This window comes from Melanerpes formicivorus, unplaced genomic scaffold (genome assembly GCF_026170545.1).
Source record: "Melanerpes formicivorus ecotype bairdi unplaced genomic scaffold, bMelFor1.0.p_v2 SCAF_13, whole genome shotgun sequence".
Taxonomy (NCBI): Eukaryota; Metazoa; Chordata; class Aves; order Piciformes; family Picidae; genus Melanerpes; species Melanerpes formicivorus.
The window spans coordinates 5696755-5723816 of record NW_027142365.1 but is presented as its reverse complement, the minus strand read 5'-3'; the positions used below and the strand labels follow the sequence as shown (position 1 = coordinate 5723816).

Sequence of the window (27062 nt, the reverse complement as noted above, 5' to 3'; positions counted from 1 at the left end):
GCTGGTGCTTGCTTCTGAGCTGAGTCACAGTTTATTCCACTTTTCTTCCAAATGGGGTCACCAGTTTTACTATTTTGGACACCACTCTGCAGTATGTCAGTCACATCCCAAGGACATCCCACCACTCTAATGTCTCACTTCACACCCCAAGTTTAGCATCCACCACAAAAGCAAGTACAACCATAAACCCCCACCTGTGCAGTGGATAAGCAAACAAAAGAAAGCCATTTATTCAGAAAACAGAACAAATAGGCAGGATGAAATCTCCAAGTCCACATGCTTTGAATATCTGGCTCCAGTGAGCCAGCAAGGACTTCTCCAAGAAATACAGCATCCTATTGTCTCATCAGACACAGAGGCCATGACTAATTTAGGGTTATAATGTAGCACAAGAAACTGAGACTGAAAGGAAGGAGATCCTTCACCAGACTAAGCAGCCTTGACTTTATTGCATAGACCAAGACATTCTCCCAAAATTGTGACTCTTCAGTACACCTATCAGAGTTTGGTGTTTCGCAACTGTAAGGTTTGTGCATTCTTTGCAGTCTTGTGAGAGTTACAGTGGGATTCATGTGTTTGTATTAAAGTGTCTAAAAGTTAGATTTAAGTCCAGATCATAGACTCATAGAATCAATAAGGCTGGAAAAGACCTCAAAGATCATCAAGTCCAACCTGTCACCCAACACCTCATGACTAACTAAACCATGGCACCAAGTGCCACGTCCAATCCCCTCTTGAACACCTCCAGGGATGGTGACTCCACCACCTCCCTGGGCAGCACATTCCAATGGCTAACAACTCTCTCTGTGAAAGTCCTATAATGACCTTTACAAAGGGTCAGTGCAGAGATATACAATTACCCATCCCTAGATGAATAAGATCAATCAAGCTCTGGAGATGCCTTTCTCCCCTTCATTGACTTTCTCATGAGCTTAGAGCTGAGGTTGTGTTGTGTTATTGACAAATTGTGTTTGGATTGTCTGGCCACATCAATGCAATACAGAAATATGCAGCTCTTACATGGGACTCTTCCTGCCTTAACTTAACCAGACCCAGTCCTTCCATTTGCTTTTCTATAGCTTGAGAAAAGTAAGTCAGCCAAAACCCTCAATATTAATGTTATTGGACTGGATTTTACTTTAGATTAGTACATATAGCTATGCATTTTTCTGCCATTTTGCTCTCTGTAGGAGCCACCATATTTCAGATTTTTCTCAGCTTGAGGAAAAGGTGGAAATCATGACCTCCTGAGCAAAGCACCTGAAGGTACAGTCTAGAAAGAGACCACAGGAGCAGGCATGGCCCCCAGTAAACTGCTCTGTAATCACTTTACCTCTCTCTGAAGAGATGTTGCTTGGAGGAGATGTTGGGAGTGATGTCAGCTAATGGGCTGCTAAGCCTTGTGCAAATAAATGAAAAATGGGTTTTTCAGGAAGTTTGCACAGTTTAAGTAAGAGAGGCTATAACAGCATTTGCTAAAAAGGCTTGGTAATGCATACAGGGCTAACTCAGAACACAGCTTAATCAAAATGGAGGGGGAGATAAAAAACACAGGATTTTTTCCTAATGTATCAATTTCATATGACCTTGTCTCACAACTGGCAAGAAAATCCTTCAAAACCCAACAAAGCCCCAAATCCCAACCCCTTAACCTGGGTTTGGTTTATCATAGTATGATTATGAGGACAAGGTCCTCATGGGAATAAATGGGCTCAACACCTTGCAGCTGGCTCCTGATGGCTGAATTGCTTAACCCTTTTCCTACCAAATGCATTAAAGCTCTTGTCAGTCAGCTCCCAGGAGAAGGAAAATTGGCTGCATACTCTCAAGACAATAACGATGATGACAGGCAGCAGCTACCCCATTGGTAGGTCAGATGAAGGAAGAAAGTGAAAAGAGCCAAAAGATTATTTGATTGATGATAAAAATGCCTGTGTGAAAGGCTTTAGGAGGTCATTCCACTCACATTAAAATAATAAATAGAGAGGTGGTAGTGAATAAGTGCCTTCATTGAATGAAAATAGCAGGTACTAAAGAATTTTTTAATGTAGCATTAGAGGTATATCAAGAAGCAGTGGCTCAGAGCTGAAATCAAGCTAATTTGAATGAAAAGGCAGGCTTGTGAGTCTAAGTGTAAGGCTAATTAACTGTGAAACAAATACCAGGGGGCAGACATTCTCTGTGATGTGGCCAAGCCCGGAGATGTGATTCCAGCCAGACAAATCATTTTAGTCAAATGCAGCCCAACACTCACCTGCAAGATGTTGGGGAGCATTTATACTTATTTTTCCACTTCCTACCAGTAATAACATGACATGGTTATACCATAACACAACACTCTACACTAAGGTCACTTGGGTTTTGCTCAGACTGTCCTCTGGATCTGCTCTTCGTATCAGCTTGCATAAACCTTCTTTCAATGCCTACCAAAACCTTCTTCATCTCTTTGCCTGCAATTACTTTAAAACTTGCCCTGCATATGCCCTGCATATGACTTGTGATCATGCATGAAGCTGGAGGTGGGGAGATTCAGGCTAGATGTGAGGAGGAGGTTCTTCCCCATGAGAGTGGTGAAACCCTGGAATGTGTTGTCCAGGGAGGTGGTCGAGGCCCCGTCCCTGGGGGTGTTTAAGACCAGGTTGGATGAGGCTCTGTCCAGCCTGATGTAGTGTGGGGTGTCCCTGCCCATGGCAGGGGGGTTGGAACTAGATGATCCTTGTGGTCCCTTCCAACCCTGAATGAAACTATGAAACTATGAAACTATGCCAGCCTGCTGTTCTACACCCTACCCCCTCCTGCAAAAGTTACTACAAGTTAAACTTAAGGTCAGCCTGCTCAGGGAGGTGGTGAAGTCAGCAACCCTGGAGGTGTTAAAAAATGGGTGGACATGGGATCTTTTCCAACTGAAACAATTCTTCTATGATTCTGTGATTTATTCCTCCCTCAGATACAGTCACACCTCTCCTATCATTTTTTTTTGTTTTGAAGGATTAAACAAACTAGGCTTCTTCCCAAAGCCTTTTTAATCCTCTGCCTATGATAGAAGCCCTTTAATTCTTGTTTGATTCATATGTATTCTTCCTCAGCATCACTTCTCAGTGCATGCACTGGTGCTGCTGTATCCTCACCCATGCCTTCCCATTGCGTTGGCACATCTTGCATGCCAGGGAGTTTTGCAGCCATTAGATCTTCATTTGCATCTCTCCATTTGATAACTGCATCACACTGCACATTGCAACCCTTCTGTTCCAGTAAGTTATCCAGGTCTTTACAATGCTCTTCTGTTTCCATCGCTTGGCAGCAAGTGTCCCTGCTTAGGCCTTCACAGAGAACTTTATTCTCTGCCCTGCTGCCCTTCATTCATCAAAATACAGTGAATATGATCTACCACCTTCTTCATTCTTAGTAGATGAATTTCAAATCTGTCTTACTCAAATTCCCACTTCCTTCAAGTCTTCCCTTGCAAAATATGCTCCTCAGTACTGCAACATACTCAGTCCAGATTAGCAAGTCTCTGATTGCTTGAGTTGCTTGTTATCTCCTTTTCAAATACAAGTATCACATTTGGGTTTAATTTTGTGGATTCCCCTCCCCCCCCCCCCCTCCTGCTACCTTTCTTGATTTGACAGATTCTCACAAAATCCTTACTGACAGATCTGCAGTTTCAGGTGCCAGCTCTCAACAGTATTTTTGCAAAGGGTTTATGTGAGCCCCAGATTCCATTACTTTCAACTCCCTTCTGTGTTCCTCCTTGCATGTACTCACAATTCCATTTGAGCATTTCTTGTTAGCCAAGGAAAGTAGAATCCCACATCCGCTATTGTCATCACTGAAAATGAAGGAGACTATTTACCTGATATTTTTCATGTTCATAGAGATAGATTACCTTTAATTCTAAAGTTGTCTAAAACATCTAAATCTGCCTCATTTTCATTCAATCTCACCTTTATTTTTTTCCTTACATAGCCAATGAGTTATTTAATACAGTTTCAGTTTTCTATTCACAGTCCAATTCCCTTTGACATGGAAATTCTCATTCATTTCCTGGTGTTTAAATTGGTAGCTTTCTTTTAGCATAACCCTTTCTCCCACTCCCTCCAAGCTCTCTGCTTGCTAATTAATAGAAATGGAATGGAATGGAATGGAATGGAATGGAATGGAATGGAATGGAATGGAATGGAATGGAATAGAATAGAATAGAATAGAATAGAATAGAATAGACCAGGTCGGAAGAGACCTTTGAGATCATCACGTCCAACCCACCATCCAACACCACCTAATCAACTAAACCATGCAACCAAGCACCTTATCAAGTTTCCTCCTAAACACCTCCAATGATGGTGACTCCACCACCTCCCCAGACAGCCCATTCCAATAGGCAATCACTCTTTCTATGAAGAATTTCTTCCTAACATCCAGCCTAAACCTCCCCTTGGTGCATCTTGAGACTGTGTCCTCTTGTTCTGGTGCTGGTTGCCTGGGAGAAGAGACCAACATCCACCTGTCTACAACCTCCCTTCAGGTAGTTGTAGACAGCAATAAGGTCTCCCCTGAGCCTCCTCTTCTCCAGGCTAAGCAACCCCAGCTCCCTCAGCCTCTCCTCACAGGGCTTGTGTTGCAAACCCCTCCCCAGCTTTGTTGCCCTTCTCTGGACACGTTGACGTTCCAGCAAGTCAACATCCTTCCTAACCTGATAATACTGCTTTTTATAGGAGTTAGATCTCCGTCGAGTTTTCAATCTGTATCTCTGAGATAGCAGCACCAATTTTTAATTATTTATTTTTAATTTTTTGTTCACTTTGAATGTGTCATTTTGATCTAGAACCGCTAGGAGGAAGCATTCAACAAGTTTCACCGTCGTGATGCAGCTCACGGTTTTAATTGCATTAAATTCAAAGACTCTTTAATGTTATTATCTTATGGTTGTTAAGGTATTTTTGTTGTGAAGGAATTGAGTTCCTTGGGTTCCAATGGCAGAGAGCTCTTGACTTCTTCAGCACAATGCAGACTCACTGGACACCTATCCACAAATCTAAGGGAGTATTAGTCAAAAACTAACTAGCTTCTATCTGTCAAAGCACTTCTAAGGGAACAGCACCAAGGAAATGAAATTTCAAAGTTATTATAAATATTATTTATTTGCAGTCAGTGGACAGTGTTGATTGAAAACAGACCTTCATTATTAGGTATAATTTCTCATTCATAGCAAAAGAGAGTTTCTGTCCAAAGAGCTCACAATCTGAAGAGATGAAGAAGACAGGAAAAGAGGAAAGTGACACGAGCCAGGACATATAACTGCCACCCTTGAGAACACATGCTGAAGAGGGTAGGCAACTTGTGGAGCACGCAGTAGGTCCCACTCTGTTGCAAAACTCAGTTTCCTATTTGGCTGAAATCAGTGTGAAGGGAAAAGCTCGCCTGAGCCTTGCCAGAACCTGCCAATTCCAACAGTGACCACACAACTACAGCCTTGCATTTAAGAAAAATATAAAGCATCTTACACTAGCTCATGTGCAATGCATTTAAAATTTACATCAGAAATTGACATACAAAGGTTAACTTTTGACTACTTCTAGTGCATGGTGAGGGATAACACAACAGTCAATAGAGTGCAAAGTGCATCAGCTGGAAGGCTCTCCAAAGTAGATGGACAAAGGAGAAAAGACTGCATCCTTTTTGGGTGTGTGGTTTTCAGAGAGGCTCAAGATAGTAAGGACATGAAGAACAACAAAGAACTTTGTCAGGGATATGTGATGGGGATCACGAGAGGCCATGTGCACACGTAGTTTCATGAGAAGTAGAATTTAACCCTAGACCCAAATGCTTCAACTTAGATTTCCAGGTTGTCCTCATGACTTGTACTTTAGTTTCCTCTAATCTTTGCAGGAGAGAGAAAACTGGTCCTCCCATCAAAGAAGCACAGATAGGAGGGGGAAAGTCTCTTACCACCAATGGGACACATCTACCTTAGGCCATGGCCTTATTCTATGGCTATGCCTGATTCACCACCATGATCAAGGGCAGCTCAGATGAAGCCCATGTGGCACTCCCCAACATGGGTTTCTGATCTCTAAGGGAGTGAGTGAGGTGATGCTGCCAGTTTCCTCCAAGCAGAAATGCTTATTTTGTGTCTCCCTTTTTCTACCACATTGGCAGGACTGAGCTTGAGCATGAAACAACCATTCTGGGAAGCCTGAGGAAAGTATGTAATAAACAGTTTGGCATGGAGTGACTACCGCACAGCATGGCTGCCTTCACCTCTCTGCCAGAGGAAACCAGGTTAAAATGAATGATCCTCACAGAAAAAATATGAAGCAAAGTTGTACTCAGCTCTGTACAACTCCTGTAGGACTGAGTTGCATTTATTATTTTATTCATCTGCAGTAACATAACTACAATAGAATACATGCCATGACCTGATTCTGTCAATCAATCATGTTGGAAGAAGTCCAGTACAGTGTGGCATACCTGTGGATCATGCAGTGGTACACCAGTCCCCAAACATACAAAAAGAATACAAATAAATCAGTACAGGTTTATAATGAGAGCATCAGTTAGGAATGGACTAAGGGAAAACTTTAGCTCCTTTCCTTTCAGTAATTTATCTTAACACTGTCATTTTTCCCCCCTGTTCTTCAGTAGATCCATAGATGTTTGGGCTTCTATCTGCTGCTTGAGCTGGGGGTAACATCAGCAGATGTTACCTGCCACTGTTGAGAATATGCCACTGCACTCAGGCACTGTGGGACTGGCCTTGCAGTGGGGTGCCCTTGATCAAACAAATCCAAAACCCTTCTCTGCCTATGTAGAATACTGAGCAAAGCTGAAAAATAGCAGAGCCAAAGGCTGTGGCTTAGCATCTGCCATAGCTAACCGACCATGATCAACAGGCTTTGTTTAACAGGGAGGTTGACTCAGCTGACATGTGTTAACATTATCAACTGCTGTGGATATTCAAAAATCTTATTAGCAACAGTATCACCAATGAACTATTTAATTTCTGGAGCTGGCTGATTACCTGCCATCTCTCCATGCTCATCCACAAGATTGCCACTACTAGCTCTTGTGACGCTGTCATATGATGGAGGAAAGGATGATGAGGACAATGTTTCAGACTTGTCAGGACTCATACCATAGTGTTTACTCATCATAGCTGCAATAAGTCCTTCTTTTTCTGGACCACCATCTCCAAGGGTGTCAACACTGCAAGTTCTGTGATGGTGCAGGTAAGAAGCCTGCTTTAGGAAGCGCAGGAACAAATGACTCCTATAGGCACGCTGGATGACAGTGGCAGAAGCCTCCTCTTGTCTGTGTCTGAGTGTAGTAGAGATTGGCTCATATGATTTTTTGGATGGATTGGTAGCCATGAATTTCTCTTCCATTTGTACTTTTAGAGTATCCAGCACCCCAGAATCTCCTAACACTCGTTTGGTAAAAGCAAACAAGATATCCAAGCAGTGGATCCTGTCTCCACTGACCATAGGCAAGTCCATCGCTATGAGTTCAACTTTGTTTGGTTTTGGTACACGTAAAGGTTCAGCTAGAGCATCAGCAAAGTCTGAGAGCTCAGAGAAAGCTATAAACTGAGTTGCCTCAGGATCAAACTTCTCCCAGATTTCATAAAAGATGTCAAAATCATCTTCCCCTAAAGGCTCTGTGCTTTCCTCAGTAGCAGCATTGAAGTTCTCCAGAATAACAGCTATATACATGTTTACAACAATGAGAAATGATATAATGATATAACTTACAAAATAAATAATACCTATAGCAGGTTTACCACATTCACCTATACTACCATGTATGTTTGGATCACAGTATGGTGGCCCAGTGTTTAAAATGGGACTGAGAAGACCATCCCAGCCAGCTGATGTGGTGATTTGGAAGAGACACAGCATGCTGTTAGCAAAGGTTTGGAAGTTGAACATGTCATCGATGCCATCTTCCATCTTCACATAGGCAAAGTTAGTCATGCCAAAAATGGCATAAATGAACATGACCAGAAAAAGCAAGAGGCCAATGTTGAACAGAGCAGGCAGGGACATCATTAAGGCAAAGAGAAGAGTTCGGATTCCTCTGGCGGCCCGGATGAGTCGTAGTATTCGTCCGATCCGAGCCAAGCGAATGACCCTGAAGAGTGTAGGTGGTAAGATATGTTCAAATGCTTTACCAATGCCAGAAAGCAGTGAGGCTAAAATGGAAAGGATAACAACTGGTTAAAACATCACATTTCTGCTTAGCTAGTAAGTAGGATGAAGTGATAGTACCTATACAGTTGAAAAATATCTGATGCGTGCACCAGGACCCCAGCAGAACAACTTTCAATAGAAGCTAGAGTTGGGAGAGAAGCTGTGGAAATCAGCAATTATGAACTATATCCTTCAGCCACCAAAATACAGAACTATGGATGGGAAACACCATTCTATGCACAACTTCAAATATCCATCAGCTGACACTCATGGACTAGTGGTTTTCTGTGACACTAGTTTCATGACTACTTCAGCAGGTGAAGGTTATGTATTTGCCTTCTAAATTTGACCTCAGTTATTGACACTACAAAGCTAACCAAAGAAAAGAAGACTCAACAACAATGTCATGGTCATCTTTTAGATAATAAGAGATGTGTAAGCAAATCCAGTGATAAACACAGGAGTTGTGCTTGCTGCTCTACAATGGCTTGTAGCTCCTCCAGGGACATAGCTGCACATGGATGTATTTTATCTTTAGTCTGCATGAAAAAAGAAGTGACAGATCTAGTATGACTAGAAGAGGTTTGGCTTTTCTAGGAGTAGATGTTTTGTATGCATTTTTCTGGATTTGTCCTCCAGGGACTTAATTTCTCAGGGAAAAGCCATATTCTTGCTGGAATCTTCCCTGCCCAAAACATAAATCATACTACAGATCCTAAAGTTTTGTTTCATGTAAATGCCTTCTGGCATCACTGGCACCAGGAAGAGTTAAACTGGCAGAAGAGTTCAAATGGGTAGAAGAGGCCTTTACTCCATTCTTCCACTGCAGTCTCTTCAAATAAAAGTCAATACATTTCTGGGGTTGGTTTCTACTCTGTTACACAATGTGAACATTTATTTTCAATCAGCTATGCCTGAGTTTCCAGAAACTGAATTCTATAATCTAACTCCAGGCTTCTTATTCTCTCTATATTTTAATTCTCTCTTCCAAACACAGTGACAAAACCCAATGATTGTTGTCTGATCAAAGATTTCTTAGTCAGCACTAGATTTGTAACAATAGAAATTACTATATAATGTGGAAGTGGTATGATGCACTATTCATTCTGTCTTCCAGACTAGGGGAAAACCACCTAAAGAACCATCACAAAAGATTCTATTCTATTCTATTCTATTCTATTCTATTCTATTCTATTCTATTCTATTCTATTCTATTCTATTGGAATGTGCTGCCCAGGGAGGTGGTGGAGTCGTCATCACTGGAAGTGTTTAAGAGTTGACTGGATGGGGCATTTGGTGCCAAGGTTTTGTTGATTAGATGGTGTTGGATGATAGGTTGGACTTGATGATCTTGAAGGTCTTTTCCAACCTGGTCTGGTCTGGTCTGGTCTGGTCTATTCTATTCTATTCTATTCTATTCTATTCTATTCTATTCTATTCTACTCTACTCTACTCTACTCTACTCTACTCTCTTGTGCCTTTATTCTACTCTTTATATTCTCTATTCTCTATATGCCTTTATTCTATTTTGCATATCACAGCTACCTTTTAATCCTTTTGCTAATAGAAAATAGCAGAAATTGGGGGGAAAAAAAGGCATATTAATATAATCCTGGTGGGGGGTTTAGTTCTTTTTCCTCAAGACTTTACAGTATTATGATTTCCATTTCAACATCCATTTGCAGTGATAAATTCTACCTATTTTTTTTTCCTGAAAAGAATAATAATTGATTTAGTAAAGTATTTACCAAACCAGTTTCACTTACCAGCAAGTGACATGATCACCACAACTAAATCAAATATGTTCCAGGGATTTGAGAAGTAGTACTGCCTCAGAGCCACCAATTTCAATACACACTCTGCAGTGAAGATGGCAATGAAGAGTATATTGAACTTGTTAAGTATGTTAGTCTTCATTTCACTTTGCTCATAGGTTTCCACCATCATGATGATCATGTTGAGGCAGATGAGAAACATGACGACAACATCAAAAACTTGGCATGTTACAATGTCAAAAAGGAACCTCTGGTATTTGTTCTAGAAGAAAAAAACATATGCTGGTCACAAAAGTAAGGAGTACTCTTCCATACACATTTCCAACAGCTCCACTTTTTATGTTGCAGTCACTCAGCTAGAGAGAAGTCAGAGATACTTAAGAAAGGCAGAGCAAAAAATTGCATTAAAAATCCCTTCCCATCCTGAAGTGTCAGCAGTTCCAAGGTGAATCATCAAATCATAGAATAGTCCAGGCCAGAAGGGACCTCCAAAGGTCATCTAGTCTGACCTCCCTGCAGTCAGAAGGGACATCCCCAACTAGATCAGGCTGCCCAGGGCCTTGTTGAGTCTTACCTTGAATATCTCCAGGGAAGGGGCCTCAACCACCTCCCTGGGCAACCTGTTCTGCCACCCTCATAGTGAAGAACTTCTTCCTGATATCCAGTCCAAATCTGCCCTTCTCTAGTTGAAGCCATTGCCCCTCATCCTGTCACATATGAAAATCCCAACAAGGAAATTAATACATATTTAACCTTTAAAGTCTTGCAGTGTAATTCCTTTGGTATGGAATTGACCTTAGTGCGCTGTCGGAGCATCAATGTCAAGATAGTATAGATGATTTATATCCAATAGATAAACATACACAGTTTCCAGTGAGTCAAATTGCACTTCTGCAGTACATTTTCCCTCTGAAGAATTCATATAGTCTTACCAGTGGTCTTGGAATGGGTTTTTGAGGCTTCTTGGATCCCAACTTTTTCATTGCATTGTAATATTTTTTCTGTTCTTCAGTCATAAAAATATCCTCCCCCCCTAAGTATATAAGGAAATGGCACTGTTATTTGGTGAGAAACCAAACCTTTTTGTAGTTATAAAGTCTAAAGTCTAAAATGCTGGAAGTTAACATCCCTTCCTTTTTCACATCTTGCTGGTACTGACCTTTTTCATAGTGTGTAAATGCATCTGAAGAAAAAAAAGAGTGACACAAGCCGTACATTCACAGAGCAGAGGTCCTGGGGTGAAACCCAGGTAAGCTCAGAAAGTATGAAAACAGAAAACAAAGCACCTACTGAAAAACTGGAGAAGAACAAATCTGTTCCTGGCTTGCCACATCCTGCTCTTGCTGAATAGCCAAAATACTCACCAGAGCATCTGTACCAGGCTTGCTAAATAACGAGTCTCTGTCACGTTCAGTTCCTCCCCCCAAAAAGACTATATTTTAAGAGGTTGCTGAGATGCTGTCCTTGCCTTTGAAATGTTGGGGAAAGAGTTGTTCAGTATAAGGGAGAAAAGAAAGGAGGAAGAAATTGACCCTGGTGTTACTTCTGATAGCTTAATTACAAATGTTCTTGTAAATGCCAATAGAAGTTTTAGATTCTATGTACAGCAAAGACTTTGCTCTCTAAAGGTGTTGCTTGAGTAGGAGATGCCTGGAAGCACAAACAATATACTTATCTTTTTCTTTTGTTGGTTAAAGTTGTCAATAATAACACCAACAAAGAGATTCAGGGTGAAGAAAGATCCAAAGACGATGAAGTTCACAAAGTAGAGATACATAAAGGGATTGGACTCCATTATTGGCTGCTCATTTTTCTGCAAGAATGAGAAGCAACATGAAAAATGACCAATGACAACATTCAGAATAATCTTCATACTGCAGAGCCTCTTACAGATTGAATCCAGAAGGAGCTCAGATTTACAACCCTACTAATAAATCTGACAAAATCAGTAGAGTTTCACAGTGCCAATAATGCATAACCCAGAATATTAAATGTATACAGCTCTTTTGGAAGGGCAGTGGAATGGTGGAAGACAATTACATTCATACTGTGACTGCTAGATGCACCAGAATTTTAGGACCTCATAGGGGTATTATTGCTCAGATGTTGGCTGCTATCCTCTTTGGAATTAAACGTGAACCTTTCAAATGTTGCAGCAAGCACAACACTTGAGAGAGAATTAACCAGCAAATAAGGCTCAAAATAATAGTACCACACTGTGTGTATTCTCTGACAGTTTGTTAATTTGATTTCTTCTATAATGTTGGTTTGTGTAGCTTCTGCAGGCCAGGATCATTTCATTAATGCTGATATATGTGCATGGATAAAAACATGCAGAGCAAAACTTGCTCTTTGACTAATGCAGAATGAGGTTGACTTTTATTTAACATTCCCCCCCCCCCGTCCCCTTTCTTTTTTCTTCATGAAAGCTGATTGTTGTGGGGTTTCCCCCTTTAACAAATCCAACTTAAAATCCTACATTTTGCAATTGATTGAGACCCCAGGAAAGTCAACAGAAACAGTTGCTGAATTGGACATTCTTGACATGATTTTCACAAGCATTTCAGAAGCATCAATTCAGCTTTTTTTCCAGTAAGAACAGGAGCTGTAAATTGCTCATCACTTCAAAAAAATCAAGAAAATGATTTAGAAGTCTAATTCCAAGCCTTTGCCATTAAAAATCTTGGCCTAGATTTTTATTTCTTTTTCCTTCTTAGTGAAAAAAAAAAAACCTTCTATGGCTATTATGGATAAAAGCAAAAAAATAAAACAGAGAGCAATAAAACCAGGTTGTCAAAGTGAAACAAGCAGATGTTAGTCAGTTAGAGGGTAGAAAGGCTCTGCAGAGGGACCTCGACCGACTGGACAGATGGGCAGAGTCCAATGGGATGGCATTCAACAAGTCCAAGTGACGAGTGCTGCACTTTGGCCACGGCAATCCCATGCAGAGCTACAGGCTGGGGTCGGAGTGGCTGGAGAGCTCCCAAACAGAGAGGGACCTGGGGGTGCTGATCGACAGCCACCTGAATATGAGCCAGCAGTGTGCCCAGGTGGCCAGGAGGGCCAATGGCATCCTGGCCTGCATCAGGAATAGTGTGGCCAGCAGGAGCAGGGAGGTCATAGTGCCCCTGTACTCTACTTTGGTTAGGCTGCACCTTGAGTACTGTGTCCAGTTCTGGGCTCCTCAGTTTAAGAAGGACATTGAGACACTTGAGCGTGTCCAGAGAAGGGCAACAAGGCTGGTGAGAGGCCTTGAACACAAGCCCTATGAGGAGAGGCTGAGGGAGCTGGGATTGTTTAGCCTGGAGAAGAGGAGGCTCAGGGGTGACCTCATTGCCCTCTACAACTACCTGAAGGGTGGTTGTAGCCAGGAAGGGATTGGCCTCTTCTCCCAGGCAACCAGCACCAGAACAAGAGGACACAGTCTCAAGCTGTGCCAGGGGAGGTTTAGACTCGAGGTGAGGAGGAAGTTCTTCACCGAGCGAGTCATTCGGCATTGGAATGGGCTGCCCAGGGAGGTGGTTGAGTCATCGACCCTGGAGGCGTTCAAGGGGAGACTGGACGTGGCACTTGGTGCCATGGTCTAGTCATGGGGTCTGTGTTGATAGGTTGGACTCGATGATCCTCGAGGTCCTTTCCAACCTGAGTGATACTGTGATACTGTGATACTGTGAAAAGTGCCTGATTTTTATATATGGCTACACTTAAATTCTTTGATTCCTTTGAACTGCTGATCAAATTAAGATAGCTTCTTCATTTCAGCTTCTTTGCCTCCAAAGACATCTGACTTTGCTCTGTTGAACATTGGATGATGCTTCTGATAAGACAGCAAACAGGAATGGCTGTTTAAATACTTTACAAACAGTAGACAAACTGCTTCTAGTGATGCCTTATAAAGTATTTTAAATGGTTGCTCAGCCACCACACTTTGAGTCTTGGGTTTATGTTTTGGATTAGACTTTAAGATATGCTACTGTAAAACATTCAGGTCTACTCCAATCTTGAGGTTCATAAAAGATGTGTGAAGCTGTCATGTGTAAATGGGAACTCTCTAGTCCCCCATTAGCTGATGGATGTCCAGTTATTAGTAGAGTCAATGTAGTATAAAAAGGTGCTCAGCTGAGCAATATAGATGTCCAGGGTGAGCTGAAATGCTCCCTAGATCCCTATGAGCATACTGAGTAGATCTCCATTAACCCTAAAGGGCACTTAGAATTGAACCTGCATGGAGACCTTACACTATATGTAACTGCATTTAGGTGGGTGGATTTGGAGTGGAATTCATCTCCCCATTACAACGGATCAACTTTAGGGCAGCATGAGTCATCTGCAGGTGAAATGTTTATATCAGCTGATAAAAAATAATTACTGTAAGTATTTAGCCTAGACAAATAGAAGATGTGAAAGTGCAAAAAGCATAGCATTTTTGCAGAAAGCAGTTCTGTTTACAAAAAAAAGGACAATAAATCTGAATTAGAATGTAGTGCCTGACCTCTCGTGAATCCACGGCTGCATACATGATCTCCATCCAACCTTTAAATGTTGCCTAGAATGAGAGAAAATGAAGAAACAAGTTAAACTTGCAGGGTCCACAAGTTTTCCCACAGTTTGCAGTAGGCAGTTGGCAGAGCCTGGAGTAAGAGCCTTTGGTGTGGTCACACACACACAAAGCACCGAGCTCTCATTTTAGGGAAACTTGCTCCTGCTCTATGGGTGCTAAGTCTCAGCCTTGCCAGGATGTGAAAGCTTGTTTGAATGGAAGAGAACATGTTCTCTTAGAATGCTTACAGAGCAAACTTTCATTAGCATGGTCTGCTAAAGGCCTTTCAGCCCTCATGGCTGGCAGGGGAGGTCTGTATTTTGCAGATTAGGTCAGTATTTGCCCCTCAGGCTCATGAAACTGCTGGAGGCTGAAACAGCACTTGTCCACCAGATGCTTACTTTATCACCTGGAAAATCACAGCAAAGTCTTGTCTCCTTTTTCCACTGCTGTTTGTGAGCAGTACTAGTGTGTAAACAGCCAGCTACAAGGGAAGAGCAGGCTGTGTGATACCTCTCTTTTCCATAACCCATGGAGATGAGTTAGGAGTTGACAGCTGGTCAAGCCCATCTGACATGGTACTTTTAGTGAAGTCAAGCAGCACTTACCACCTGAAGAAGAGCCAGGTAGCCAGAGCCAACATTATCAAAGTTGACTTTAACATTGACCCAGAATATTTTCCCTGTGTTATTATACATTTCACAGTCTCTTTTGTCATTGATTGAACCATTTAATGGTGCATCTTCTTCTGTCAGATTAACACATTTCCCAAACTTCCCAGCAAAGAGGTTCACTCCCATGATGCTAAAGATGAGCCAGAAGATGAGGCAGACAAGCAGAACATTCATGATGGAAGGGATGGCTCCCAGCAGGGCATTGACCACCACCTTGGATGAAATGGGAGAGGAAAAATACACTTAAACAAAGATGGGGTCCAGTCTTTGCTTAGTGCAATAAGCAGTCACTTAGTCATCTCAGCAAACAGAAACCTAAAGTTTTCCATGTAAATACTAGTCTCAGATGTCATTTGTACCTTGAACAAAGATTCAAAGGTCTATATAATCTCAGTCTTTCAGTGAACTTGTTCATACTTCTGGGGCTGCTATGAACCAGTGTACTACAGCATGAGTCCAACCTAGTTTGATGACTTTGTTTTGGAAGGGGGAATGCTTGGGGGTTTGTTTTAAACTTCCATAGCATAAAATTTCCACAAGCACTTTGTGCACAGTGCTGCATTATTAAGACTATAGCAAGTAGTTTTTAAAAGGGCCTGCAATAACTCTCCACTAGTATTTCACCAGATCTGATATTTTTAGTGGATTATGATTGGAGTCTTCAAGTCTTTAGACCAGACTTTTGCCCAAATCCCACTGTAGCGATCATATTGTTTCACATTGCAGAGTACAGATGCATTTTACATGTGACACAGTGGTAGATTTGTAATTCCATGTAATTAAGGGCCAGCAGCTTCCTTGTTCCAGGAAGCAAGGGAGGGAAAAAGTCAGCAAACACTATTCAGGGCAAGAATCCTGGGTTTTGAAAAAGTGTATTTGAACAACACTTTGAATAAGTGCCTCTTAATAGTCTTAAGATTTTCTAGACCAAGCCAGTAAAAACTTGCAGAATGGAGGTGATTCTTTCCTCTGGATGAGGCTTCCATCTGAGTTCACCACTGAGAATTGTGCTCACATTTCTTATTCTCTATTTTGGTTTTGGCTTTTTCAGTAATATGGGAAAACAAGAAGGATTGAGCAGCAGTAGAGCAACACTCTGCTTAATCCAGTTGTAGTTTCAACCACACCTAGGAGGGATCACTTGAAGAAAGTCTTTAAAGAGCAACCAAGTACAGAGGAGCACAGCAGAGGTGCCTTCTAAAGATTCATTTTATAGGTCCTAAAGTGAACTTGGGGCACAGATACGAACTTCATGAAGGCACAGTCATGAGTTACAAACCTGTTATATGCTTATAAGTACTCACAAGTTTTAATTTGCATTCAGTCTTACCCTCATGCCCTCAAACCGTGACAATGCTCTTAGGGGTCTCAGAGCTCGGAGAGTCCGAAGAGATTTCATAGGACCAGATGAAATGCCAAAGAGGTCTATTAAAGAAACCTGAATGGGAAGAGAAAAGAAAGTATTGGTAATGTCCTCATCTTTGCTTCCTTTATTCTTGTTTAAATAAAACCCATCCCACATCTCCCCATATTTGCAGTGCAGTGCCTGGAGTGCGATATCCTGAAATCATCCCTAAAGGAGGTAAGCCAAGAGAGTGCTTTTAACTTTGCATCCAGGAAATACTCTGTAATTCTGCCACTATATTCTGCATCAGGACCCACACAGAAAAAAACAAGGCAGAACTTACTCCTACAATGAAGAAATCCAACCAGCACCAGGCATTGGTGAAATACTTCTTGAAGCCATAAGCCACCCATTTCAGGAGCATTTCCAGAACAAAGACGAAAGTAAATATTTTGTCCAGAAATGCCAACATATCTCTAATTCTTTCCCTCTTATTTATGTGGATGTCCTCAAATGCCTGAAATCATAATATGCAGATAAATGACAAAAGTCAGGTGAGCTTTGTAAAGTGGAAGTCTACCATTATCAAGACCCCTCAGTTATTCAAGGTTCTGTTTTACACAGATTTGAGCATCATTTTTTACTCAAATCTATGTGCAATTCTTCATACCCCTTCTCTTTTTTCTCCATGGAGTGCAGTCCTAAGGATACATACATCATGCACCCTGGAATCCTAGGAGGAAAGTATACACTCTTAGGAATTTATTTCAAGAAGTTTATGCACTGAAGAGAGCCAAGTACCTTCCCCCCACCACCCCCCCCCCCCCTACTGAGAATAATTTCTTTGTTTTAATGATATAAACACTCCTTTAGGTTTCATGGCTGTTAAATAATTTCCTGAGAAACAGCCATTGTACAGTGAAGAAAAGGGGAGCAGCTTTGGAGGTTTATATGTTTTTAGCTTTGCTCCTTCTCTCTTAAAAATTTGAACAGCATGAATAATGGATTTGTGCTCATTACAATAGCGAATAAACAACTGCTATGTGGAGCCTCTGCTGTTTTCTCCTGAGGAGTTCAAAGGTGTTTGCCATGTTTTCTGCTAAAAACCAACTTCAATGAGTGAAAATTAAAGCTAAAAATCCTTCTAAATGCATCTGTGAAGCTGCTACACTAACCAGGGCTCCGCTGCTCAGAAGAATCATGAATATGATAAAGGATTCAAACCAGGAGTGTTCAACAATCCGGTAACAGGTTTTCCTCAGATTCCACCATGTTCCTCTTCCAGCCTTTAAGGTACTCCCCATGTAACAACGGAAATACTGAACACAACCTGAAAGCGAGAGGCAGGAATAAACGTGTGGAAGGAATGTGCATGCATGCATGCATGCAACAGGATGAAATACCTGTAAGCAAGTCTGTTCATCTTTCTTTCTGTAACCCCAGTTTCTCCAGTAATGTGGAGCTGGGGTGTGAGATGAGGCAAGGAATGCACAATTTTCTGTGCAGAACATGTTTGGTACAGATTTGCTGCACTTTCAGTTGTTGAATTCTCCTTCAGCTTGGCCACAGCAGGCACACTCCAGCCTGTGACTATGGAGCACAAACCAAAACATTTCACATTTCTTAGCCTGGAGAAGAGGAGGCTCAGGGGAGACCTTCTTGCTGTCTACTACTACCTGAAGGGAGGTTGTAGCCAGGTAGGGATTGGTCTCTTCTCCCAGGCAACCATCAACAGAACAAGAGGACACAGTCTCAAGCTGCACCAGGGGAAGTTTAGGCTGGAGGTGAGGAGAAAGTTCTTCCCAGAAAGAGTAATTGGCTATTGGAATGTGCTGCCCAGGGAGGTGGTGGAGTCACCATCCCTGGAGGTGTTCAAAAAAGGATTGGACAGGGCACTTGAAGCCATGGTTTAGTTAGTCATGAGGTGTTAGGTATTAGGTTGGACTTGATGATCTCTGAGGTCTTTTCCAACCTGGTTGATTCTACAATTCTATGATTCTTCTCTGGAGCAAGGAAAGAGGGGGAAAAAAATAAACAATCTTTATTTCTTTTATTCTGATGGCTGTACTGGCAAAAAAAAAAAAAGAGAAGAAATCCCATCAATAAAGCAGTTCTAAAAGAACTGCTGTGGCTCAGCAATCTGCTGTCTGCATTATTAATGCAACATTTGGTGGTTGCCTTTTTTTTTCCCTGGAGAAAGCAAACTGCAATCTAGGTACAGTGGATCTCTCTCAGGATTTATGATGTATAACATAATAGTAAAAACATCTACATTATTACTACATAGAGAACACTTTGCATTCAGGTGCAACACCTCTCCAGCTTCAAATGATTTCTGCATGCTTCACTATTATTGATTCAAACCTAAACCTATGCATTTGAAGTTTCATTGACCCAAAGAGGGCACAAGGCAAATAAAAAAGTCCAGCTCTGCAGAAGAGGCCAATGATGGGATGGGAGTAATTACAGCCAGATTTGATTTATTATGTTCTCATCAGATAAGTGGTGCTCAGATGGGGAAGGCAATGATGAGAGAAAGGTTCTGCTTTTGGGAGCAGAGGAGGGAAGAAGGCTCAAAGAGCTATGGGACCTGCAGGACCTGCTGTTGGGCTCCATCTGCATATGCTAGGCTGGAGAAGTCCCTCCTGATGACTCTGTTGTGCAGGGAAACTTGAATGGGCAGCAAACAGCAGAACTGAATAAAACCTGGGGTTTGGGTGGAAATAGTGGTGGCCAGCCAGGCTGGCTGGGTGAGCAAAGCTCAAGTTGCAGCATCAGAAAGAATTTCCTACAGTTCATTCAATATAACAGACTTGATATAGTTCATTTTCTCACAACTAATGCCAAGTGGGCAATGATTAACCCTTAAGTACTGACAATTAGGTCTCTCCTCTCAGGCAGCCAGTGACAGAACAAGAGGACACAGTCTCAAGCTGCGCCAGGGGAGGTTTAGGCTGGATGTTAGAAAGAAATTCTTCACAGAGTGATTGGCCTTTGGAATGTGCTGCCCAGGGAGGTGGTGGAGTCACCATCACTGGAAGTGTTTAAAAAGAGATTGGATGAGGCACTTAGTGCTATGGTTTAGCTGATTAGATGGTATTGGGTGGTAGGTTGGACTTGATGATCTCGAAGGTCTTTTCCAACCTGGCTAATTCTGTAATCTGTAATCAAAAGTACATTTGAATTTGCATCCCATGAAAACTACAATGCTGTTACACAACATTTTGTAAAGCTACATGTTGCATCATGATTTGAGAAGGGATTCCCAGATTATCATAGAATTATAGAAAGTTTTGGGTTGGAAGGGACCTTCACAGTTCATCCAGTCCAAACCTGCTGCAGACAGCAAGGACATCTTCAGCTAGGTCAGGTTGCTCAGAGCCCTGATCAACCTGACCTTGAACCTCTCCTAGAAGGTTCTCTCTGCTCCTAAAATGCTAGTTGAGGAATAAATGTATATACTGTTGCAAACTACGACGTCTGATGTGCCAAGTGCCTTGTTACAGTGGCCATTTTTGGGTGAGACCTGATTACATGCATTTCTTTTACGTTAAGTCCCCAAAGTAACTTGGATGCTATCCAACAGTGTGAAATCAATCCCATTTCACCATAATAATATCATTTGGGGGGGACTGGGTCTATGCCCTTGCTCAGGTTGTAGTTAGAAGTAGTTGGATTTAAAGGGAAGTGGGTTTATTTTTCAGGTGTCACCATCTCCCTGTTGATTAGAGAGGGATGATGATTTGGGCTATTTATCCTATTTCCAGATAACTAAAGTCAGCTAAAAATAATCTGATGCTATAAGCTGAGCATCACTAGAGAATCAAGTCAGGTTTCACTAGAGAATCAAGTCAGGTTTTACTCTTCTCACTCACCAGTAGTGAAACCATGAGGGTCTTACCTTCTGGAAAGCAATTTTCTGGAGTCTTTGAGTCTTCAGCAAACTCTGGAATCTGCCTCAAGAGATCTTCAGGATTTGTCAGATCTATTGTGCTGCCTTCAGAAGAGCTATCACTGCAAAGCTACTCAGGTAAAACAGGTTCAAATGAATAAATTCATCCATGAAAAGAAAAATAGAGTTCAAAATCAAAACTTGGCTCTGTACTGGCAGCCCAAGTAGCATTGGTAATGGATCAGACTTTGAGATCTTAGAAGTATATGAGCTTAGGAGTAAAAAAAGGTGCATTGAAATAGGGATCAAAGCTGTATAATTACAGTATCTCTCTGCCTGGCCCAGATGTACCTACCCATTAAGTGGTTAAATTGAGGAGCTTTAAAATTCCTTATATGTAGATGGAGTCCTCAAAGCTGAATGGACTGCTTGGGTTGAAACCATGAAATCACAGAAAGAATCATTCAAACAGGAGAACCAGATATATATATATCTGGTGTCATGTCAGGAGATGAACACCCATGACAGTAGCTGTGAAATATATCATATATTCCTATGGCAAATCTTTTTGCTATCCCATTACAGTACATATGTAGTGTCAGCAGTTTATTACAGATGACTTACCCTATGCTTTTCTTCTTTGATGCTTGTCTATTGCTGTTTGTTACTTTTCCTTTTAATGTGTTCTTGATTCACTTAATTCAAAACTATGCTAAAAACCATTTAAAATAAAGACTATCCTTAATATGATAATGGCAAACTCATTTAAAGTATTAGTTTTCCTGTAACTGAGATAATTAGAGCCCAGGCAGACTTGCTGGAATTTCCCACTTGGAAGCATATCTTTCTTCTAATGCTTCCTTTCTTTTCCCCCTCATTTCCTGTTGTTGTTGTTTTCTTGGTGGGCTCAGATTTCAATAAATGGAAAGTAGCAGAGAGAGTTTTGTAAATTATTTATTTGAATCAAATTATCTTGTTGGGTTGCTTTTTTTTTTTTGTTTGGTGGGGTTGTTTTTCCCCTTTTTGGAACACTCTCTTTCCTGCACATACATTTTTGTTCAAAATCAATACTGAGAAACCCAGCATGGGTTCAATTTCATTCACAGAATTCTGTCTCCATCGTTAAGCAGCCAGACCAGCCACTGCAAGCTCAGAGCCACTGCTGCCACTAAACTCCACTCCCAACAAATCCTGGAGGAGGAAAGTACCTGTGCTTGATCAGTATTGGAAAGTCAGTGCTGTAGAAAGACAATTGTTACCTCTTTTTCTGGTGATGAGGATTCGACCTTCCTATCCTTTTCTAGGTAAAGCAGGCTGAATTCCTCAGAGGAAAATCCAGATCCTTTACTCCAGCTGCCTGAATGTTTTGCTCTTTCTCCCCTTTGCCTCAGGTGATTTTCATCCTGAAAATAATGTATGGATTTTTAGAGGTTTGTTGTTTGGGTTTTTCCCCCCACACCTTTTAAGGAGGGAAAAGCTGAGGATTTCAGGACTTTTTTATACTGGAGAAGACTGAGGGGGGATCTTATCAAAGCTTATCAATATTAAAAGGGTGGGCATCATGATTATAGAATCATAGAATCACTCAGGGTTGGAAGAGACCACAAGGATCATCTAGTTCCAAACCCCCTGCCATGGGGGGACAATCTTGTTTCATGATGATGGGGACAATCTTGTTTCAGTGTTGCCCAGTGACAGGACAAGAGATAATGGGCACAAACTTGACAATAGGAAGTTCCATCTAAACACAAGAAGGAAATTCTTTGATGGTGGTGGGGCACTGGACTAGGCTGTCCAGAGAGGTGGTGGGGTCTTCCTCTCTGAACTCATTCAAAAGCCACCTGGATGCCATCCTGTGTAATCTGCTCCAGATGAACCTGCCCTGGCAGGGTGGTTAGACTAGATGATCTGCAGAGGTCTGTTCCAATCACTATCATTCTGTGAAACAGACAAACATATGGCACCCTATTCTGTTTGAGCCAGTCTTGTACCATGCATGCATCCCTCAGTAGAGATATTGTTCCAGTGTTCCAGCACAAAGAAATCATTTACCTGTTTGCTGTATTCTGGGTCTGTGCATGTGCTCAGTTTATCACCATCTTCAAATCCCTCACTTGTATTCTCCTCCTCAGCTATAGGGACACAAACAAATATATTGGGATTGGCAACAAAATCTTCGAGCCCCGAGCATTTATCCTCCTTTTTCTCAACGCATTCATTATTGTAATTCTCTTTACAGTTTCTCATTTCCTCAGACTTGAAGCCAAGGGGGTTCTGTGCAGTCAACTCAATTTTCTTCCTGTGGGCTTTCTTTCTGTGCCTGAGCTTTCCATAACAGGTGTCCCACGTAACCCTCTTCACAAAGTGAAGTCCCCTGTGAATCCGAGCAAAAGCAATTCGAAGATTGTTCATCTCTCTGTCATCCTCTGCTGTCTGCAGACAGTCAGCACTGAAGGAATTCAGCAGCAGGGCAATGAAAAGGTTGAGAACCTGAAAGTCAATGAAAGAACAGTAAAATTAAAAGCCTGTGGAGAAGCATTCAGAAATCTAAATTCTGACTTTGAAGAACACAGATACTGTCAAAGTTCAGTTTTACTGAACAAAACAAAACAAGGTGATGACTGTGACATTGCGGTTGATGAAGTGAACTTCTCTCTCAGAAACTTCAGTGTTCCCATCCACATCTTCCCCCAAAACATTAAAACAGTAGCAAAACCAGGCTTGTGCATGCCAAATGGGTTATTTGGCCAAAACCACTTGTCAAAGATTATGGCAGGAGCAAAGACTATCAGTGTGGCTGGTGAGTTTGAGGTCTCTTCCTTAATCAAAGTAGAATTAAATCAGGCCTCTGTGGAGCTGCTTCCAAAGTCCTGTGAGATCAGCTTCAGGCCCAGCAATTCCATCAAATATGCAGTACTATCCCAGAACTCAGAACCAAGATCACACAGCATGTGACAATATGGACAGCAGCTCAAAGGTGAAAGGCAAAAGAGGCTTTTGCAGACTGTAACACACAGGTTATGCCAACAAAACAGCAGTTAAACCTGCTTTTGGGTAAATATAAAGAAAAATAAAATAAATAAAATTAAATAAAATAAAATAAAAAATAAAATAAAATAAAATAAAATAAAAATGAAATAAAACAAACTAAATAAAAATAAATAAACATAAATTAAATAAAAAGCCATTAAATAAAAAGAAATTAAGTGAAATAAATGTAAATAAATTTAAATACATGCAAATAAAATATTTTTTTCTAAAGGGAATGGGAGAAATTGTTTTTTCCCTGTTTCAGTTTGAGATAGGACCTATATATCCTAATTTTTATCACGTTAGAACTTGGCAACTAGCACCCCTGCGTCATCCACAGACTACAGTCAACAGAGAACATTAAATGCCCAGAGACTAATTCATCCCATCAGTTTTAGTTATTGACCTTTGGTTGGAATAAATCTCACTCTCAGATACCTCTGTTTCCTTTGATAAAAAGAAAGCCTAGACAGTGAGTGTAGGCTAAGCACTTAATTGTTTGATATGAGTACTGCTCACATCATTTCATGGCTGAAATCAATCACTGCGGTGTAGAGCAGGCAGGACTTTAAACTGGGCAATTTGGACTTCAGCCACAGAGCAGGTATTTCCCATAAAGGGGTGCCTGAAGTTAATTCTTTTCAGTGGTTTCTTAAATTAAACTTGGTGTAGTAATGATAATGAGAATGGCATAAGAAATCAAGCCACTGAAAAGATATTTATGGTTTGGGCATTAAGAAAGGACAGGACTAGGAAGGCAGCCTGCCCCTTATATCCTGGTGCAGGAGTGCGTGGCTGTGTAGGGAGTGCAAGAGTAGGAGTTAGCTCTTGGGTGTAGAATCTGCCATTAGCTGAAAAGTCATGGGGTCTATGTTGATAGGTCTAGTCATGGGGTCTGTGTTGATAGGTTGGACTCGATGATCCTTGAGGTCCTTTCCAACCTAAGTTATACTGTGATACTGTGAATTCAATGCGATCTTAATAAAAATTAAAATAAGCTTATTTATAAAAGGACTTCAGCACTTAGCTTCATTAATTCAAGCAGGTAAGCCACAAGCCTTACTGATCATTTGCATCCAAATCCCAAGATGTGAAGAAACGTAGCTTGCCTGTGTTGTGTTTACTGCAAAGGTACCCCTTGTCACATTGGGAAAAATGGAAAGGTCAAGTGATGCTTTGTGCAGAGCACACAAAATGTGAAGACATGGACAGCAGCTCAAAGGTGAAAGGCAAGAGAGCCTTTTGCAGACCATAACACATGGGTTATGTCAACAAAACAGCAGTTAAAAAGATTCTACCCTGAACAGGAGAAGAAACGATTGGAAAACTCACCACTAAATTTCCTAGCACCATGACCAGCAGAAAGACCAGAAGGCACAGGGGCTGTTCAGCAACCACCATGCAGTCCCACATGGTCTCAATCCATTCTCCGCAGAGAATTCGGAAGACAATGAGGAACGAGTGGTAGAAGTCCATCATGTGCCAGCGTGGGCAGCCATTTTTGGTTATCTTAAACCTCTTCTCCCAGTAGTTTCTCCCAAAGAGTTGCACCCCTACTATAGCAAAAATGAAAACGATGATTGCCAGGACAAGGGTCAGGTTACTCAGTGCTCCCAGGGAGTTACCAATTATTTTAATGAGTGTGTTTAACGTCGGCCAGGACTTTGCCAGTTTGAAGACCCTCAGCTGTGCAGAAACAGAAAACACAGTGTTAGACATTGGTAGGGGTTACTCATCTCTGCAGCATCCAAACTCTGCAAAACACAGATATTCTGCACTGTTCCAGTAGTGTAGTATTTGGGCACTGTGGCACTATCACTTTTTTTTTTAAAGGCATTTATAGAGTATTGTTTTTTAATTGTTGTTTTCTTAACTGGGTGACTTTGAAAACATGAACTAAACACCTCTTAAAGATGCAAGCCAACTTGAGTCCCTGGTAAGCATTTGGCCCACCTAAGTTGGTATCTATACAATGCACTTGATGCAGATAGATAGAAATAGAAATAGAAATAGAAATAGAAATAGAAATAGAAATAGAAATAGAAATAGAAATAGAAATAGAAATAGAAATAGAAATAGAAATAGAAATAGAAATAGAAATAGGAAAGAATAGAATAGAATAGAATAGAATAGAATAGAATAGAATAGAATAGAATAGAATAGAATAGAATAGAATAGAATAGAATAGAATAGACCAGGTTGGAAAAGACCTTCAAGATCATCAAGTCCAGCCTATCACCCAACACCATCTAATCAACTAAACCATGGCACCAAGTGCCCCATCCAGTCTCTTCCTAAACGCTTTCAGTGATGGTTACTCCACCACCTCCCTGGGCAGCACATTCCAATGGCCAATCTCTGTGAAGAATTTCTTCCTAACATCCAGCCTAAATCTCCCCTGGTGCAGCTTGAGACTGTGTCCTCTTGTTCTGTCACTGGTTGCCTGGGAGAAGAGACCTAATTGTCAATACTGGCTACGACCTCCCTTCTGGTAGTTGTAGACAGCAATAAGGTCTCCCCTGAGCCTCCCCTTCTCCAGGCTAAGCATCCCCAGCTCTCTCAGCCTCTCCTCACAGGGCTTGTGTTCCAAACCCCTCACCAGCTTTGTTGCCCTTCTCTGGACACATTCCAGCAAACCAATATCTTAAGATTAAGGTCCCTGACTTAGGTTTAAGACAAAGGGCCAAATCTGGGAGCCTGCCTGCTGTACTACTGTAGAAAGAGTCTAATCTTTTGTTAGAGCAGCCATGATCAGTCCTCGGCATGTGATATGAACATTTTAATATCATTTCATGCCTACTTCTAAGTATTGTTTTTCTGTATATGTACTGTGACATATTTTCCCCTAAATTCCTTGTGCTAGCTGTTAATTTTGACATCAGTTTCCCAGCATGCCTACCCTGGAATCACTTTTCCTGTAAATATTTCTTGGTGTGTTCAAAATAAGCATGTCATTAAACAAATGTCTCTAACGTCACCGGGAGCTGAGGAGTCTATTTCTTATTCCTAGTGCCATGAGGATCCTACCTGCAGGCAACAGAAGCAGTCTCTATCATTTTCATAAAATAAAGTTTTATGTAGGTGACTAAGCATGAGCCATTACCAGTCTGAAGGATCGTAAAACCGACAGGACTCCTCCTTTTCGCCTTTCCTTCTTGCTTTTGTGTTTGGGGAAACTGAGTTCAATTAAACTCAGGGTGACAATCACACTGTCAAAAATATTCCAGGGCTGCTGAAAGTAATAATAGGGATCTAGAGCAATGATTTTTAAGATCATTTCTGCAGTGAAGATCCCTGTAAAAACCTGTGAAAAAGAAGCAGCAGCGTCAGCCTAACAGTAGCCATGAACTTGTCTTTAGATCGTGTTCCAACAAATGGCATTCATGGACAGGTCAACATAATCCATTTTTATGAGCTTCTAACACACTCTCAATTAAAACAGGAGGGTTGTTTTCTGCCTTCTTGCCAATGTGTTATAGAATCATAGAATGGTTTGGGTTGGAAGGGACCTTAAAGATCATCTAGTTCCAACCCTCTGCCAGGGGCTGAGACACCTTCCATTAGAGCTGGTTGATCAAGACCCTGTCCATCCTAGCCTTGGAGCAGGCATCCACAACTTC

General features: G+C 41.4%; 1 protein-coding gene across 1 annotated transcript in view; it reads right to left on the bottom strand.

Annotated features, from left to right (window-relative positions):
* Positions 1 to 6989: 6989 nt before the first annotated feature.
* The window catches only part of LOC137445010 (sodium channel protein type 5 subunit alpha-like), a 38865-nt gene continuing 18792 nt past the window's right edge, over positions 6990 to 27062 (bottom strand). Inside the window, exons 15-27 of the mRNA XM_068146414.1 lie at positions 26546 to 26746; positions 24775 to 25128; positions 22595 to 22902; positions 20422 to 20534; positions 17696 to 17850; positions 16864 to 17037; positions 16506 to 16613; positions 15110 to 15388; positions 14454 to 14507; positions 11637 to 11774; positions 10894 to 10998; positions 9953 to 10223; positions 6990 to 8188 (exon numbers count right to left, since the gene is read on the bottom strand). Coding sequence (XP_068002515.1) covers positions 6990 to 8188; positions 9953 to 10223; positions 10894 to 10998; positions 11637 to 11774; positions 14454 to 14507; positions 15110 to 15388; positions 16506 to 16613; positions 16864 to 17037; positions 17696 to 17850; positions 20422 to 20534; positions 22595 to 22902; positions 24775 to 25128; positions 26546 to 26746 — 3459 coding nt within the window. The remainder of the gene's footprint in view (positions 8189 to 9952; positions 10224 to 10893; positions 10999 to 11636; positions 11775 to 14453; positions 14508 to 15109; positions 15389 to 16505; positions 16614 to 16863; positions 17038 to 17695; positions 17851 to 20421; positions 20535 to 22594; positions 22903 to 24774; positions 25129 to 26545; positions 26747 to 27062) is intronic.